Source organism: Gloeophyllum trabeum, assembly GCF_000344685.1.
Source record: "Gloeophyllum trabeum ATCC 11539 unplaced genomic scaffold GLOTRscaffold_00013, whole genome shotgun sequence".
In the NCBI taxonomy this organism is placed as follows: domain Eukaryota; kingdom Fungi; phylum Basidiomycota; class Agaricomycetes; order Gloeophyllales; family Gloeophyllaceae; genus Gloeophyllum; species Gloeophyllum trabeum.
This window is the reverse complement of record NW_006920422.1, coordinates 1,065,657-1,084,570: the sequence shown is the minus strand read 5'-3', so window position 1 is coordinate 1,084,570 and position 18,914 is coordinate 1,065,657. Positions and strand designations below refer to the sequence as shown.

The following is an 18,914-nucleotide window of genomic DNA, read 5'->3' as shown; positions in this document are numbered from 1 at the left end:
ATTCACTGATTATATCTAATTAGCGACTTGGATTCTGATAGCGAAAATATCGTCCCTCAAGGCACGTATGCAACGATTCCAGATAGAGATGTAGCTGCGCTCATGGATGCTTCACCACAATCGCACTGCTGCCAGGGTATCGAGCTGGACTGGCCCGAAGATAATTTCTTCGAGTCTTATCCCTTCCAGAGGCACGGCTTCTCACTCAAGGCTATTGGATACAGCTTCTGTGCAGTCGAAAAGAACGGTGTCAAGTTTCGTGTACGTGCTGATAGTTGTACTGGTATTAAAAGCCTGAGTGATTCCCGGGGGTTTTGCTTTGACTGTGGGATGATCAAGGGTGAAGTCGGGCGGCTGGCGAATATGGCGCGAAATGCGCAACCTCATACGAACCATTCCTATTTGACGCATCTGCAGCTGCGAGAGCTGTTGAAGGACCGGGACAAGACAATTTCATTCTGGAAACTGAAGGTCAGCCGTTTTCTTGAGGCTAGCACCAGATACTTACGCATCTGCCCTTCAGACGCTGGACCTAGGGCGAAGATGTGCCCGGCTCCTGAGTAAAGTTGAGGACTGGAAGCGGTTCCTAATGCTTGCAGCTACGAAAGATGTTCCACGCTTTCAGCAACTCCTACGGCAGGCCATCAGGGATAAATGCAGTATCGGGCGCATTGTCGGGAAGGTTCAAGACGCCCTAGAAGGAATCTACCAGGCTCGGGGTTATACAGAAGCTGATGCTGATATGTCCCTCCTTGCTTACCGGCTTGGTGGTCGTAAACTGCTGTACGCGCTGAGTCACCGCTGTGTTATTCCATCTATCAGGCGACTCCGGACCATGAAGATATTCACTCAATTGATGCCCAGCTTTGGTGCGCCAAAGGAGGCTGAAATAGAATTTAATATGGCACAGCTTGTCAAGTCTCGTATCGATACTTTGCCAGTGGACAAGGTGCAACTGTTCCATACCGGTATGTCAATCATGTGGGATGAGATCAACGAAGAGAATGTCGCTTGCTACTTCCCTCACGCTGATTGCGTTGGGGGGCTTTGTCGTGAGCATTCTCAGGATGTCAACATTAGGCTCACCTCCCTTGAGGCTGCAGAATCCCTGGCTCACGCTCTCGCCGATGGAACCGTCCATTACGGCAAGGAAGCTTCCGTTATGGCCATTGGGTCTTTCGGGACTGACTTACGTGGCGCGTTTCCGGTCTTGATTTCCCCTACCTGCAAGAAGGAGACACCTCAAGAATCTGCAGTTCTGCTCGAGAAGGTCCTGTCTGCGTGGAAGAATGTTGGTGAACGTCATTTTGGGCCGATCTGGACATTTGCCTCTGATGGTGATGCCGGGCGGCGCGCAATGGTCCATGAACTGTTCTCAAAGCATGTTGTCAAGCCCGGACATGTATTGTATAAATATCTTGGACGTCTCCCTGGTTTCAACCTCTGTGTCGGTGATGATGATGTAACTGGCACATTTGACTGGAAGCATGAGTTGAAGCGTATGTGCCTTATTCTGTCATGTAGGTACTGTCTCAATGTTCTTGTCTAAAGGCATTGCCCGTCTATTACGAACTGTAGATGGACTACAAGTTGGTAATACGGTCATCAAGAATGATACACTCGCTCGCCATCTCCTTCGGGCACCGGACATGACTGAATATCGCGTCCAACAGATCATGAACCCTGCTGACTCTCAAGATGTTCCCCGTGCTATTGATCTCATAGATACCGTCTCCATATTACCTTCTGTTTCACCCTCAGAACTCTCCCCTCTTGATCTCCAGGAGCTTCAAATAATCGAGGTCATTGGTGAAACATTTGGTGCATTTCTTGATGCATTTATCAGGACCGACTGGAGTCTCCAGCAGCAGCTTTCTTCACTTAGCAAGTATGCTCATATGGCCATTGTCTTATTCCGTCAAAACCGTGTTAGCTTTATGCCTAACCAGCTCTACGGGGACATGATGAAGACCATCCATGACATATATGTCTGTATAGCCAAGCAGAAAGAGCTTGATGGGACAAAACCATTCTTCCTCTTCCTTACTGGCGATGATCGACTTGAGGTGCTCTTCGGACGTGTCCGTATGCAGATTGGTCATAACCCGAACTTTACCTTCAAACAGCTGATTGATCGCCTTGCGGGAGCAGTGGACCTGGATGCCATCTTTGTCCGTAATCGTGAACTTGACGAAGGAAGCCGACGTCTTGGTGTTGCACGAGCTGCACATGCTGACCACCTCAATCCAGAGGCCTGGAAGGGGAATGCTATTGTTAACAACGTGGATTTCGAGTCTGCCTGGACCTCTGGACGCACTGCTGCTCTGGCAGTCTTGCAGAAGATCAATGTTGTTGAAGATTTTGATGCTCTATTTCAGACAAATGCCGATAATGATGGTCTGAAGCTTGACATGCTTAAGCCATTCGGTGACGGACACTACCCTGGCATTGCGACCGATTTGGACCGGTCTCTTGAGCCGGTATCTGGTGCGCAAGCTATCCCTGCTGAATCTCTAACACCGGATCAAGATGCCACTACCTTAGACCCCAAAGAAACTGCGGGCGATCCTCGTGATGACAATGAGGCAATAGTTACCGAGATGGATGACGCCGAAATCGTTGCAGCTGGGGTACTACCAGCCAGCGTTGTCATAGATGGTGTTTCTGCAGACTCTTGCAGGACAGAGGATGTCTCTGCCGATGGCCTTAGCCTTGATGATGCTCTCGATGATCTTGATGAGGAACCACTTCCCTCTCCGGCTAATGTCTCTGTTGTCTCTCCCTGGATAGAGCACAATGGGAAAAAGATACATAAAGCATCCATTTGTCGGATGGTGATTACACCCAACTATGCACGGAAGTCTCATGAGCGGCTATTACGGGTTCGCTGCTTTACATCGGATGTCAAGCCACGAAACTTCAACACAGACAACCTCCTGGATCCGGGATTGATCACCCCAGGAGACCTCTTTGTGACGCTTATCGCTTGCGAGTCAACAGTATCAGTGGCCATTCTCAAGCTCATTGCTATCGAGCAGAATGGGAAAGTTGTCGAGACGGCCAAGCGAGCTTCTCTTAGCCACGGGGTATCAAAGATCAAGCTAGTTGGTCAAGTTCTCGGCATGAAGATGGCAGTGTCGCCGGACAACATTGTTGCTGTGTCCGACCTGTCTTCGGATATGCCACATAGTTCAGTTAACGTTCCGGCAGAATCAGAAAATGCAAATACACCTTATACGTGGCTATGGAACGGCGACTTCGCTCGACTCGCACTCAATCAGAATAACCCGACGCCTGCAGGAAAGACATCCCGCAAGACACTGGTAGTCAAGGTCTGTAGCCACCTTTGCGAGCTGCTCAATCCACATCTTGTTTGCTCGAGCCGCTTCAAATCTCTCAACCCGGAACTTGACCTCTCGAACCTCAATGCGGCTGGTCTGACATATGAACTGACCGATGCCCAGATGGCGATCCTGATTGCTCGTCTCTGGGAATCTGTGGAACGCCACAAAGCACTCGCATCATTACCCGTGTTTCGCACTAACACATCCTTCCCCTACAAGGATCACAATGGTGCGTGTTCTCTCAGCTAGTGATTTACATGTCTTCACGAGCCATTTTCTCGCAGGCAACCCGGCTCTAGTCTCCAATGAAGCGTCTGCTCGCCTTGAAGTTGAATGCGACAAGTCACGTCTGAAGTTTCGCTGCTGTCATTGCCATGTTGAAATGGACCTTAGCAAGGCCCGAGCTCATGTCGGGATCCATGTTCTGAAAGCACTAAGAGGGATTATGGAAGACTTTCCAGGTGAAGCTGTGAGTCAATAGTCGCCGCACTGGCAGGTTACCCATATGACAACTTGATCATGCTATCCTAGGTCGGTGACAGTATGCCTTGTGGGATTTGTGGCTGTTCTGGCCTCACGTCCTGTAGCGAGGTATTTCTGACAAAGCCCAAGGGGAAGAACAAGAACCCACAAGCTGTCTCGAATTGCCAGTATTTCCAGAAGTATGCTTATGCTGCAAGCCTGAAATCTACCGACACAACAGCCTCTACCAACACACCAATACTCTGCCAGCTTGGGTGCAGAGTAGAACATCCTGACCGGATGACTGCAATCTGGAAGTACAACATGACTGAGCATATTTGCACCGCTCATCCTGGCTTTGAGTCAAGCTTTGGCGTAGGGGATGGAGCCCCACTACCTGTCAAGATGGCTTCGGACATGTTCATATCATTCGAAGAGGAGAGACGAATTGGCATCCCGGCTGAAAAGATACCGCAAAAACTAGAAGTCCCCACGGACAACACCTCTCTTATGTCGTCTCGCATGACCGTCCCCAAACGCGCGGCGAGCGGCAGTGGAAGGAAGTCTAATGCGAAGAAACAACGTATAACATAACAACGACTTTTATCCGTATCGTAATTATCAATATCTTAGCATCACCGCTAATACATGACAGTTTACTTGCATTCTGCTGCTGGAAACACTTTGTTCCTCGTACAGTCTCGAGACGCGTCGTGCTAATTGACGCGTCGATGGGTGAATCGCGATCGTCCTTATTGGGTGTAATCGTGCTTCTGCCGCTGTTCGCCGCGTCTATACACGGAAGGGGGGCTCCCCCCTACCCCCTTTCCGGGGGTCCTGGAAAGTTGGAGGTCGGTGTCCGAAATTCTGGTTTTGCACCCCTCTTGGAATAACAGTCTGCATGTTATTGTGGGACGCGTTATAGTCGAGGGCCTATGACGTCAGTCAGTATGCATTAGCAGCTGTCATGATCATGTGATCTATCTCTCGATCGCGACGCGTCTCATTAGCCAGACGCGTCGAGCTTCCGTGTCCAAGCGACCACTTGGCCGTATAAAACCCATACAAACGTTGTATTATGCGCCGAACACGAAAAACATGACAACTGCGATGCGACGAAAGAGTACGATAAAGACCATTCGAAAGTGCGGATGACAACAACGACAACGCTAGAGACCCGTGACCCAGAAAATACCAACTTTTGCTCGAGACATTCAACGAAATGAGGCTGCTCCGAGGAAAAAAAAATGCATGAATAAGGTCGGCCGTATGGCGGTGCTTGATGGGTACGTACTTTTGCACAGTGATGGACTTAAGCCACCAGGTTGACCGGGACGCAACCGACGGAGACGAGCGAGTCTGTAAGTCGAGCAGAGATTAAGCACACCAGCAGAGATAACCAGCCCATAACGAAGCCACTTACTCGAGTTGTCCTCGCAACAAACCGGGTTGGCTTGGCTAAAAATCCGTTCGAATCAGCCCCCGAGTCCCCAAGCATCACAACGCGTACTCACCAGCTAGCACCCTGTCCCAGGCCGACTACGTTGATGGGCGAGCACGTAAGACCGATGGGCACGTTCAGACCGTCGAGGACGATGCCGAGCAGGCCGAGGAGCTGGGTCATGCCGGGATCGCCAGAGGACTGGACGCTCTGGCAGCACTGGACGGGGCCGGTGTTGCACTGCGAGACGCCCGAGCCAGACCCAGAGCCGTTGCCAGAGGACGTGCCGGCGCCAGCGGCGGGGGTGGAACCCGCGGCAGGGCCGGTGGCCGTGGGGGACACAGCGCTAGTGGCGGGGCCGGAGCCTGCGCCAGCGCCTGTACCAGCGGGGTCGGAGCCTGCGCCAGCACCAAGACCAGCGCCGGCAGGACCGGAGCCAGGGGCACCTGCACCCACGCCCGTGCCCGGACCCGCGCCTGCACCGGCAGAGCCAAATGCACCGGCACCAGCACCCGCACCCGCAAAGGCCCCACCAGACCCAGCACCCGACCAGGACCCAGAGGTCGAGCCAGAGCCCGAGAGCGACCCAGAGCCGGAGACAGCGCCCGACCCCGACTCGGAGCCAGACGAGCAGGTGGGCACGCCGGTCGGGACGGCGAGCGCGGCGACGAAGAAGGAGAAGGAGAGGAGGGCGGTGAGTTTCGCGACGGTGATCATTTTATTGAGAGTTGAGAGTTAACGAGAGTGGTGGAACGACTGGTGGGCGCTGGACGCGAGAGGAACAGAAACAGTAAAACCGGGGTGAACGGTAATGGGGGATATACTGGATGGATTAGATCTTTTTTATACGCGTCGAGGTGTGAAAGGGGGCGGGCGTTGCGGGGCGGGCTTGGGGCTGGAAGACGCCGCGGGGAGACGTATCGTAGGAGCACATCGAGCCCGCGGACTCCAACAATTGGCAGTCGCGATATTGGCCAAGGCAGAAGCCACCGGGTCCAGGCTCAGATCAGCACACTTGGCCCATGAGAAAGGGAAACCACAGAAGCCCTCGTATGCGAATCAGGTACAGACCCTTCACCTGCCCTCAAGGTGCCCGTGAACGCGGACGTCGTGGTCACAGCTGGTGGCATTATACGACGAAAGCAAGCCATCATCTGCAAGCATGGCCTTTATAAACCATGGGGATCCACAGACAACCGACTACGGCCGTCTAGCACGCTCTTCGTCTGTACTGTACCCGACGCATGCAGTCGTCGCATCCGAGTCCCACATTTCCGAGCCCAAGAATCTGTCTGCCAGTTAGCCCTTCACATGTCCGACAGCTAGACTTGATAGATGCCAGATGTCCGGAATAGCCGTCACCCACGGAGGGATCCTCAGCATTCAGATAGATGTCCGTCGAAGCACTGCAAGAACGAAGGGCTGACGTCGAGAATCCAGATAGACTTCCCGCCGGCGCTGTCGATCGTGAAATGATGCTTGGTGACGCGACAGCTCGTCCGCCGAGGTTGGAACAACGTCCTTGGACTTACCTGCATTTACAGTTGACTCACGGTCATGGGCTCGTAAACAATGGCGGCCTGATATTGAGACTTTCGAGCTCGACTGGTCCAGCGAGCTAAATAATGCCGGTGTGAGTCCAAAAGGTGAAGCAGGGCCGGCCCGGGCCCGGGTGCGCACATCTTACCGCGCCTCCGTCTCCCGGCCGTGCCCGGTGTCTCATCCTTGTCACTTCGCTACCTTGTCCATCTGCGCGCAGGCCAAGTACATCGTATGACTTGCCTCAATGCGGCATCATACAATCCAATCCAGTGCGTCGTGACTTGCGGCATAATAATAAGCTTCCTCTCCGAATTCCAGGAGCGTCTGCACTGTCAGTGTAGTGCCAGTGATATGTAACCACTTGTGGCAAGTCACGACATATACGCGTGTGGATGTCGACTGTCGATAGAGAGTGCAACGTCGACCACTCTTTGTGTACAGCCCATGCTTGTGGTGCTTGTTACGAATAAATAGGGGAAATACGCCGGCCAAAATGTCTCTATCCGCTGCCAGTGTTCGCCAATGAACAGACTCATGTACACGTCTGCATATTTGCTACGGAAACATTGGCTTTGCTTGAAGACAGAGAAAGCATGACCACGAACCTCCCTAACGGGCCGTGCTGTCGATCGATCTACCTTCCCTGCTCCCGTTTCCCTCCTCGCCCGTATTGCCAGTGGGGTTGTCTCTATCCGGTGGCACGGGCGAGGCTGGGCCATACCACAGGGCTGAATAGTCTTCATTATCCGCAGAGAAGGGAGCCCATCGGAATACGGATTAATACGGGACGAAGCCTGAGGGAGGCGGATAAGCACGAGCGGTACGTTCAGTATGAGCGCCGACGAGGCATTCGTATCTATCGCCGTACAGCTTACTCGCAATGACGTCGATTAGGTTGATATTTGTCTTCAAGGTTCTATCGAGCAGAGCGCTTATGCCATCCTCATGATGACGATGCAGCGCCTCGAATCCCTTCCAAGCCAGGGCGCTATGTCGGGACGCTCGCATTGCCCCCTCCGAAGGACCTTTACTTTCGCCGTGCGCGCCGATGAGGCATTCGTATCTCTCACCGTCTTGCACACTTACCCTAGTATTAATCAGATGTCTGTGCCGTGCTGTCGCAGTGGAGAGCGCTTAAGCCTTTCTCGTGACCAGGACACGGCGCCCCGAAGCTTTTCCGTCCTCCTCGCCCATATTGTCGTCATCGCTGTCTTCATCCGAGTGGTCCCGCCGAGGCAGGGTCAGTACCTCTCTGTCACGAATGCGTCTACGTAGGGGCGATACTTGATCGGCGAACTCCTGTAGCCGAGAGGGTTCCCGCTATCGCGTAGATCTCAAGCCTGAATCCTCTTTGATATATTCGAATGTCTGCAAACGGGATACAATTGGAATGTGGATTGATACTTGAGGGAACGCGAGGGAGGCGGAGAAGCCCGAGCGGTACAGTCAGTATGAGTGTCGGCGAGACCCCCTGATCGCTCACAGAACTGCTCACTTGCCATGCCCTGTGTAGGTTCATGTTCATGATCGTCTGTGCTGTATATCCGTCTGTCGGCGAAAGGGATACCATCTGAATATGGATTGATACTTGATGGGACCCAAGGGAAGTGGAGACGCCCGAGCGACACAATCGGTGCGAGTGTCGGCAGAACCTTCTTTTCTCTCACTGTACAGCTTACTTTCAATGACGTGCGTAGGTTCATATTTCTGTCTTCAAGTTTCTCTCCAGCAGAGCACTTATGCCATGCTCGGGAACAAGATGTAGCGCCTCGAACCGCTTCTACGCCAGGGTGCTATGTTGGGACGCTCGCGTACCGCTTCTCCGAACGACCTTTACCTTTGAGGTGCGAAACCAGCATCGTCATATGTTCGCGCTGCGGAGACACCGCCGCGGTTAACGCGCGTCTGTGCATATATCCTGGGTATCATCAGCCGGGAATATACTTATAAAAGCTTCCTATTCATGGTATCACCGGTTCCTCCATCCGCCCGTTGTATCCCAGGAGCGCCTACGACACAGAAGTGCTGTACCGCCGTCAAGTAAGACAACGCTGGAGGCAGTGAATAACATGGAACCCGCACTGCCATCATCCAGCGCTCAAAGCGTCATCGGAATCAAGCACTCACCGCCCCGACTGCTCACAGTGAGCAAGATAAATACCTCTCCTACCGCCGCAGTGCCCTGGCAAGACGAGCTGCAGCTGCAACCATGCCTCAGAACCGAGCGCTCCCGCCTCGAGACGGGATCTACGTGATCAAGAACGAAGCCACCCGCCAGGTGTTGACCATCGATCCGAACGCGCAGAGCGAGTCGGCGCTTACGCTGCGGGAATGGAATCCTTACTTGACCATGACCTGCGTGAGTGCCTTAGCTGCGCGACTGGGGAAAGGGCCTTGGACATCAATTTTGTTTCAGGAATTCCGCGTCGAGAGGATGCAGGGCAAGGGCGAGTGGGAGTATTCGCTTGTGGCCGCGCATAACGGACTGAGTCCATACATACTCGGGGTAGGTCCGCTTGCTAATGCAGACCGGTGCTCCGTGTATAACCAGCGACACTTCCAGAACGAAGAAGTCCCAGTAGCATTACACGCCGTGTTCCCATTCCACTTGCTCGCAGTCGTGCGGCCGGGGAAACTGAGATGTCGGTGAGAGCACAGTAACGCTTTCCCCCAGCACTGAAGCACTCACTCTGCACGTCAGCATCTCGGACTCGGATCGCCCCATGGAGGAACGCAGGTATATCGTCGCCCAACGGGACGGATTTGGATACAAGGTTCGTCTGACAGTGCCTCGCTGACGATATATACGAGCCCCTAATACATGCACAGCCTGCAATTGTGTGTCACCAGAGTGGTGATGAAGCGCATTACTGGGAGTTCGTGTATCGGCGTCCTATACCGGGTCCGCATGCGAATGGCTCCAAGGGGAAGGGCAAATATAACAACGGCCACTGGAAGGGAAAGAACGATTGCGGGTGGGATACAGAAAATGGCGATAACGAGAATAAGGGCAGGGGCAACGATAACAGGGGAACGAACAACGCCAACAACTCGAACTGGACCGGTGGTCGCGGCGCCGGCAAGAAAGACGAGGCCCCCAGCATATGGTTACGCATCCCGACCGGCGCGATAGAGATACATGCCAGTGGATGTAGAGGCCTACATACTAAATAAGAGCAATATATTGGCAAAGGGAGCGCATGTGCGATGGAAGAGATCTACCGCGGCCGTGGAGCCCGACGTACTGCTGACGGCTTGACTGTGGTCCAAACCCGGCGTGAGGTAGAATGGGTAGACGTTGCGGAGCCCCGCTCTCACACGTCCAGCACCAGTATCAGACCACCTCGTGAGTACTACAGCACTCGACAGCCACCTCCAATCTGTGGCTCAGTCATATTTTGAGTTACCACGCACGCCATGGTGTCTGAATTATCCATATTCGCGGAGGCCTGGCTTTCCCATAGATAGACTCGATAGATGAGCATCGGACGCGAAACGGACCCGTTGACTACGGACGGATCGGCGGAGAGGTAATCTGATTTCTTGATTAATTGGATCCCCATCGGCGTATCAAAGGAAGACCTGCCAGAGGAGGTATACCGCGAGCGCGGCACCTGTGATGGTGGAGGTAGGTTCAGTCACGACTTCGCGGTACATACCGACAATACCGCGGGATATGTCTGCTCCGCGCATATAAGCAAAGAAGACGTGATGCCGCAATCACTGATAGATTTCTATGTTAGAGATATCATCGTCAGAGCTCGCTATGGCTCACCTAAAGGCTGACGCGGTGGCAGCCTGAGGCACGTAGAGGAGCTAGTACAGAGATTCTGTAGAGAATAGTCGCATTCATGCCTACCACGAACGATCGACATCAGCTATGCTATAAGCGTGGATACCGAACGTTGGTTAGAGAAGTAACTCAACACTATGCTCTCAATGTCTTTCGAGTCTAGTGATTCACCACACGTCTTACAAACCCGATTGCATGAGACTTCCCCGCGGCTGTAAGACAATATATCATTTTCCCTGTACCTGTAGACGTTCGTCGGGTTCTACTGGAGTCCGTATGGAAAATCTAGGGACAGTACTAGTTTCACAGGTTCTTGATGCACCAGTGTTGTACGAATTCTGATGGGATAGAAAATTAGTAAACATTCAGTACAGCCCTCGTGCCTATCTACCTTCGGCACGAGCCTCTTTATGCATACGCTATAAACGTATCTGGTAGAGTCCTAAGCCAGTCGTGATTGGCCATTGACGATAATTGTTCCTACGCTGACCGACTGGAGCGCTCATGAAGTCAATTTGCATCTTCAAGAGGGATAGTCCAATTCCCACGTACCCATCACAAGTCAAGGATCTCGAATGCGGAATCAGCGCTAAGGGCACAGTTCTGACTGCAACCGGGGAAAAATCCCCTCGCACCCCTGTCCACCAATCCTCTATTGGTCGAACAACCGAGTACTAGGACAATGGCCCACCATGTTCACAGCTGATCCCTTTTCTAACCGCTTCTGTAGGCACGCAGCATGCAGTGTGCTATCCCCGAGTAGCTAATACCGAGTTAAGTAAGTCCTTGGGTTCGTACACCTACGCGACCATAGTTATGGAAGAAGTTTGACAGTCGACAAGAGGGCTCTAAGTGGGTCAGATGGCTGCTTGAACAATGCTCACGAGAACACATCGGGCAACCGAGCGTACGAGCCAAGGTATCCAGTGACCCTTTAACTCAGGATACGCGCCCAGACCAACAGCACTCCCGTACGAAGGAGAGCGCTGGTGTAAGTCACGGTACTTGTCCGTGGAAGAGATGGAGTTAAGCCATTTGTTCTCGCGGTACTCTATTCCGATCAGTGAGTTTTGACGTCCCTGCTTCATCTGCAGGACGACGAGTACGACGACACAGGCATGATACCTAGACGATGCGCGGAGGTGAAGTGAAGGGCTTCCGGCGCGGTGGGATGACATGATGTGCATCTTCCAGCTGGAGTACGTCCATTCAGTCGGAACTATGCTTAGATCAGAGCAGAGCGGTAGAGGAGAGAAAATAGAGGTATGGCATAATAAACGCGGGTGCTAGTCAACGCGATCCGCAGTGGGACAAGCCGGGCTACTCTCTACCGCGCAGGTTAGAAACAGTTTCTGCCTCGATTAATCCTGTACCAAATGGCTCGATTGCGGTGGCACCTCTCCGAGCTCCCGTGGGTGCAGTAGACCGGGTAGGCCCCCAGTTTGCCAAAGGTTCACTGGTATTAGACCATATATGTTTGCCAGATTCCTAGTTCAATTTAAGTGTGTAATCGTGGCCATTGGCTTGACTCGGAGGTGCATATTATACGTGGCATCCGCTAGCGTGAGCTCCATCTGCCGTCGCAACCACCATGTGTCAATATCACGTTTGCAGCACGATGACAATTGGCTCACCTTTAGCAGTGCCACGCTTTCTGCCACTCACCATTGACATATATCCAAATGTGGACGTGACTCATTATAGTAAATGGGAGCCTCACCAGTGGTACAGCCAGAGGTTTAGGTTCACCTTTCCACAATCACTGGTACCATGGGTACTTCTTAAGTTCCATTTGATGCAAGTGTAGCATGCTGTGGGATTGTTGCCAAGGGGCCAGAGTCTGGAATGATCATTTGGAACAGTATAGGTTGCTGATCTCAGGGTAACTCAGCCCATGGCACATCCTGTCTGCTCATGTTTCTATTGGCCCTGTCAGCGTCTGGTGGTAGGACCAAAATGGCCCTAGTCTCCAATGTCACCTATTTTGTCCCTCTGATCACACATGACACAGCAGGCATTTGGACATATGAGTCAGGGATCATGATCATGTGTAAATTGAGTGAATTCTGTGGAATGGAAGCTCTATGTGACATGTGGAGTACTTGTTATCAGCCAGCCTAAGCAATGACTGTATCTTAACATGGCAGAACTTCCCTGAATCACACACTGGCAGATCAGTCTGGAAGTCGTATATAAAACCTGTGTCCAGGACTGTTGCTAACTAAACTCCAATACTGTTTGGGTACTCCCCCAATCATTATCATCTTTAGTTCAACCAGCTCCACTATATGGCAACAGGTCAACCTCATGCTGAGTTTTCTAAAGTGTATACAGAAGATGTCAATGAGTTTGTGTAAGCTGATAGTAGTTGCTATCATACACTGATTCCTTTTAGAGCACAGAACAAGCCTCATGGGCTTGTGGACTTTCCTCCAAGGGCTAGCAAGCGAAAATTGATTGTTGCCTTAGATGGGACCCTGAACCAATTTGGATTGCAGGTGTGTCTATAAGCATGGAATTATTGATGCCTCACACTACATGTCTTCACTAGTATTCAAATGTTGTTGACTTGTATGGCCGCATTGAGAAGAATGATGAACAGCGAATGTATTACAACAGTGGTGTAGGCACTTATGCAACACCTTCACCAAGGTGGTGGTCACCACACATCCTTAAGCGGGCTGTAGGGAGTGTTGTCGATCTGGCTATAGCATGGTTCTTATCTGCCTTAATACTCAGAAAGTATCACAATAACAGATTGGAGATTTCTAGGAGCTTCCATAAATCAATCCTTGCTGCATACAGGTGGCTATCAGAGAATTATGAGCTGGGGAGCCAGATATTCTTATTTGGTGTGTCTGCAGTCCAGATTTCATTGACCATTGACCATAACAAATAATACAGGGTTTTCAAGAGGAGCATACCAAGTACGTGTACTAGCGGCAATGATTGCACGTGTAAGCAATGTCACTTGGCATTTTCCTTCCACTGACCTACTCCCTTCATACTAGGTTGGGCTTTTAGCACATGGGAATGAAGAGCAGATACCTTTGTATGTATTCCTATGCTCACTACAATGTCCATGGTATAACACAAAGACAAGTGCTTATGAGCTATACATGTCTAAGTGGGTGACCATATTCACTGTAATGATCCTGTATACTGAGCTAAATTCATTATTAGTCATCGTGACATGTGCCAAAGGTTCAAAGACACATTTTCGCATCCAGATCATGTTCACTTTGTTGGACTCTGGTATGTATATCTGCACTTGCCAGCTGAAATACCTTCAACATTAGTATAGGGATACTGTGTCCTCTGTCAGTGCTCTCCGGGGCAGAGGCCTGCCTCTAGCTCAAGATACTGATCACATCTGCTATGTGCGGCATGCACTGGCACTTGATGAACATCGAGTCAAATTTCCACCAGTACCTCTCCATCAGCCTAAGTCAACAACCCCTAAATGCAGTGTATGTGATCCACCCCTTACTCAGTCTATTGTTGTTATGTATACCTGAAATTTGTGGGTTCAAGTCTGCATCATGCCACTCAATGCCTGATCCACTGAAAGAAGTCTGGTTTGTTGGTTGCCACTCTGATGTGTGAGTGCCAAGTGATCTGTGTTATTGGAATGTCTTACAAAATAACTACTCAGGGGTGGAACAACTGTACGGTCATATGACAATACCATTATGGACAACCTCCCTGCACTATGGATGGCAAATGAAGCTCAAGCAGCTGGCCTCAAGTTCAGGGAATCTAGTTTTGCACCATCTCAGCTGCTCTGGAAGCATGAACACATAAGAAACCTCCGGCCAACTGAATCCCTGCAGGGCTTTTGGAATATCCTAGAAATCATCCCATTTATAAGCCGAAGGAAGGAACATCCAGTAAGCTACAGATGGTATAAAAGATTCATATCAGGTGATATGAACTACTAATTCTGTCTATTTAGGCTCTTTCCCCATTGTGGTGCACCCCGGTATATCATGCCTGGCCAGAAGATACATGCATCTGTAACCCGAGTCCGGGGTTATCTGCCAAAGGCACAGTTATGGCCTGGGTACCCATCTGATGATTGTGACCCAGTATCTTGGGAGCACATCTTTGCTCATGGAGTATGCCCCACCAACCCTAGTGCAGGCATGAATCAGGTGCTTGAATTGGATTCATATGACCCATTAACTGCCTCAGAGCTGCAAAGTTTCCTCTATCCCCATACTGCAGCAGAGTTACCAGGCCAAAAGAAAAATATCAAAGAAGCACACACTATGCTGAAGCAGCATATGTCAGATACTTATAATGCACTGAAAAATATGGATATCCTTGCACAATCCGGTAAGCAGTGGATTTCTAGCGCTATATGGCAGCCTGATGATTGTATAAAATATGAAGTGGTTGGAATCAAAACACTCCTGGAGATAGGAGAGAGGCTGTGGAGTGATATTCTATCCATTATTTTTGAAAAGGACACCTTGGTGTCCAATGACATCCGCATCCAAGCATTGACCCTGATCAACACTGTTGCCAGCCATGGTAAGTGCATAACATTTATCCGCTATTGATTGAAGCATTGATTCTGCTGAAGAGAAAGGCCTTCATGCCCTACAAAGGTCAAACATTGTATCAGGACTTCTTGCAATTCCTTGGGATATCCCTTTATCCTGCTCAGCAAGAAAAACCATACTGCTCTTGCTGCAGCCAAAGTATAATTTAACACCCTTGGACCAACAGCACCATGAGAGATTTCTCAAGAATCTGAGGTCAAAATACAGCAACTTAGACATCATCAGAAGACTCATCTATCTTGAGCTCCACTCAGGTGCTGCAGATGAGGCTATTTCTGCTCTGGAGTTATTCTTTGAAGATTGTGAGTTTCATAGGTCTTTGATTTTGCCAAAATCTGACTTTCATTGTATGTAGCTTGGCAACGTGACATAAAGCTGCAAGAACTGTTTGCTAGCTACAATATACTCCCCCATGTCAAGGGTTCTGCAGTTTATCGACTGTGTAGGCTTGCTCGCAGCATCAAAGACAGCAATCACAGCATTCAGGATAACAATAATAAATTTCCACAACATCCCCAAGAGATGCAACCAGAATCCTTAAACATATTAGGGGACACATTACTGGCAGAGCGGGTCATACACAGCATCCTCCATGTGCTTGATTTCAACCATCAGGATATTATCATATCTACCCTTATTCGCATGACAGAATTTGATTATGTTCGGAGAGGTACAGTGGAATGTCTCTGTGACAGGCTATGCAGCTAACTACCTATTTTATGTAGAGCTTCAGCACCCCAGAAGACTGACACACCATAGTCCTCGTGTATTTGCTAGCTTTCAAAAGATTACGCAAAGGGTTGGGAATTCCAAAAGTGAGGATGTGCTCACCTTCCACCACTATAAGTTAATGAACAACATTAGTCAAAGGACTGGCTGATGACTGCCCAGTGGACCAAATCATGCATTATGTGACTCTTGTGATAAAGCATCTCCATGTGCACTGTAGAACAGGTAAGTGTTTCCATGTTCACCTGCTCCATTCAGCATGTATCTTACCTATTGTGAAAATGCTATAGAAATCCATGGTGTTCCAACCGTCTTGGCTTTGTCTCAGTTAATCCAAAGAGATGACTGTAAGTTATGGCTCTTTAAACTGAGCCATTTATCATAACCCTCTGCATAGTCATACCAGCCTTGCAGCCACTATTTGACAAGGACTCCAGTGTGTGACTCTTTTTATACCACATATAATTGATAACTGATCATTGTCTCTCATATTTTTTCCAAGATTACCAAAGTCATTGTGGACATCTCATTAAATATTTTATCAACAACAGTAAAGTGCAGTTCATTAATGACATTAGCATCCATGACATCCTTGTTGTAGAGGACTTGCGAGATGCATTTGCTGAGCTTCTGTACAAGTTGTTAACAGATGACTCTGGTAAATAATTTTATCGCTTTAGTGTTCAAGCCTGACATTATTGTGCCTAGGCTGCTATAATGCCTCTTTCTCAGAATGGCTCCAGGACCACCTTCAAATTGAGCTGTTGTCCATCAAAGGATTGGTGGTGCATTCTCTGTCAGAAGTCTCACAATATAGTTTGTCCAGTTTCCAGTCTTCTGCAGATTATGCAACTTACACAGTGTAGATAATATTTACAATATTCTGTTCAAAAGTGTTCAATTCTCTGCAACATTGAGAGACTTGCTGAGGAGTAGGAAGGAAGGTCAAACACACTTGGCAATCAGGGCAGTGTACAACATTGTGGAGACAATGCCCCAGGAAGGCAAGAAAGTCCTTGCAGAATGGCTTTACCAACAGGGAATCCTTTTGATGCTCAAACCACCCCTACACAGTTCCAATCTCTCTCTATTGAAGTCATTTATTGATTTATTCTGCAAGATTTGGACCATTAAACTACCAAGGAGGATCCAGACTCAGCTCAAAAATTCCATGCTTCTTCTGCTCCGGAGAAATAAACAGGCCAAGGTGTATACAGTCCTTATGCACTCAGATATGTTTATCAAAGCACAGGGGGGACCCTTTCTGGCTGATGGAGAGGTTATCATGGAATTAATGAAGTCACACAAGTGGTTCAGGGTGGGCCAATTAGCAAAAGATGATGGTATGTTTGATTTCTTCCTGTTGTCACAGTATAATAATCTTGTATAGACCACATCAAGCTTAAAATAGAGAAGTGCTGTACAAAACTTGGGAAGAAATGGCTTAGTACATTCTCACAAGGGGACAAGCAAGCAAGAGATGAAGCATACACTGATATCTGGCGTTCTGCAAGATCCAGTCAGTTCTATTTCCATTTGGAATGAGAGTTGTGGATTCCTCATTATATGCATATAGAGCTATTCCGCAAAGCAATCCATGACATGGGCTTTATTAGCAAGCTTGACAAACTACTCCAGGAGAGTCATGATGGCCTCATTGAACGATCAGTTATTATCACTCTGTCCACCCTATTAGACTATGGTAAGTGGCACAAAGACATAGATAGCTTCATGGGTCATTGAATCAACATGATATGTTGGTTTGATAGAGGATCTCTATGAAGATGTAGAGAAGATCCAAGTGACAGGACATTTCATACATCTATTTGAGAGCAAAGACCGCAATACTGCCCAGTCTGCCATGGATGCTTGGGGCAAGCTCATAAAGAAATGTATGTATTCCATCCTTGGCTGAAGTCTGGCCTTGCAATTGCTCAGGTTATATATTTGAAGATCACAGCCAGGACATGACAAAGATTGAGGAAGGTATTGATGTACTTGGAAGGCTCCAAGGAGATGTTCGTCAGGCGAAGCCTGTACGTCTCATGGCAAGGAAGACCATGATTGAAATAAGCCAGGTCCAGGATGTGGAAGTATGTACATTGCAAGTAAGTATACATTTCCATTTATATCTGATTGAATTCCCTCTGGAACCACATGTGTGATAGACATCAAGGAAGAATTGACTCAACTATATAAAGAGTTGCTTCAGCCATGATAGTATTTCTAGACTGTACAATGCCAGTAAAATAATGTGATAGCACAAGAGTGTTTAAAACCTGTGAGGCAGAAAACCATACAATACACCCACTACTATCATCCTGGTACCAAGCTAAGGGGCATACCCAGGGAGGTGACAGCAAGTGTTTGCCAGAAGATATGATGGATGGTTCATGTGGTATAGCAATATGTTATTTTTTTTGGGTCAGGCCAATGGTGCATCCCTATATCTCCATGTATAGTAATAAACTGTTTGGGAATTGTTGTGGCTTGGTGGTATGCCACTCTATACACTAGGGTGAGGTTATGTAGACTATCAGACCTCCTGGTGGTTGCTGGGGGGAAGGCTCCAGGAGCAGTACCACTGAAAAGTGGTAGCTATTTACCCAGCGGTGATATGTCTCATCTAACTCTGTGTGCAGAAGAGGGAAGCAGGGCTACAGCTGAAGCAGAACTGACCTTCGGTGGGTGAGGGCCTATGGTCTGTTGGGAGACCAAGCTCCACCTCGCAACTCAAGGATGTGGCAGCTATGCAGCAGAGCGGACCATCTGAGCAGGCGCGGGAAAGGAAGACAGCTGACTTGGGGAAGACAGCATCCTCCTGAGGCGTCAGGATTGGTCGGCCATGCCTCCATATGGAGCTCCTGTGTATGATCCACCTCTGGGATGGTCACTGGAAGCTGGGAGACTGGACGCAGGAAAGACCCAGGAAAGACCGGGGACAACATCCAGCAACGTGGAGTACCAACCAGGAACGGAGCAGCCTAGGTGCAAGCGAAGGCTAACCAACTGGGGCATCAATAAGAATGGATCCT

The 18,914-nt window shown here is 49.6% G+C and overlaps 5 protein-coding genes across 5 annotated transcripts; 4 read left to right on the top strand and 1 right to left on the bottom strand.

The window, feature by feature from the left end:
* Positions 1 to 511: 511 nt before the first annotated feature.
* GLOTRDRAFT_24291 (uncharacterized protein) lies at positions 512 to 2,018 on the top strand (the record flags this gene model as incomplete). Its single annotated transcript, XM_007870960.1, has 2 exons — positions 512 to 1,529; positions 1,579 to 2,018. Coding segments are annotated over 2 exons (1,458 nt in total), but the record flags the coding sequence as incomplete, so codon positions are not given.
* Positions 2,019 to 5,127: 3,109 nt separating this feature from the next.
* On the bottom strand, positions 5,128 to 5,493 carry GLOTRDRAFT_18552 (fungal hydrophobin; the record flags this gene model as incomplete). Its single annotated transcript, XM_007870952.1, has 3 exons — positions 5,128 to 5,165; positions 5,218 to 5,264; positions 5,321 to 5,493. Coding segments are annotated over 3 exons (258 nt in total), but the record flags the coding sequence as incomplete, so codon positions are not given.
* A 3,505-nt stretch (positions 5,494 to 8,998) lies between these two features.
* On the top strand, positions 8,999 to 11,733 carry GLOTRDRAFT_95930 (uncharacterized protein; the record flags this gene model as incomplete). The annotated part of the gene is made up of 11 exons (XM_007871289.1): positions 8,999 to 9,148; positions 9,206 to 9,295; positions 9,341 to 9,435; positions 9,491 to 9,563; positions 9,640 to 9,940; positions 9,983 to 10,135; positions 10,258 to 10,319; positions 10,366 to 10,417; positions 11,313 to 11,360; positions 11,470 to 11,573; positions 11,677 to 11,733. 11 exons carry the CDS (start codon positions 8,999 to 9,001, stop codon positions 11,731 to 11,733), a joined length of 1,185 nt encoding a protein of 394 aa, XP_007869480.1.
* A 1,284-nt stretch (positions 11,734 to 13,017) lies between these two features.
* GLOTRDRAFT_18414 (uncharacterized protein) lies at positions 13,018 to 13,433 on the top strand (the record flags this gene model as incomplete). The annotated part of the gene is made up of 3 exons (XM_007870951.1): positions 13,018 to 13,080; positions 13,134 to 13,297; positions 13,355 to 13,433. Coding segments are annotated over 3 exons (306 nt in total), but the record flags the coding sequence as incomplete, so codon positions are not given.
* A 4,048-nt stretch (positions 13,434 to 17,481) lies between these two features.
* GLOTRDRAFT_132435 (uncharacterized protein) lies at positions 17,482 to 18,065 on the top strand (the record flags this gene model as incomplete). Its single annotated transcript, XM_007871288.1, has 4 exons — positions 17,482 to 17,581; positions 17,649 to 17,771; positions 17,833 to 17,972; positions 18,048 to 18,065. The coding sequence occupies 4 exons, from the start codon at positions 17,482 to 17,484 to the stop codon at positions 18,063 to 18,065; spliced, it is 381 nt and encodes a 126-aa protein (XP_007869479.1).
* Between the last annotated feature and the right edge of the window lie 849 nt (positions 18,066 to 18,914).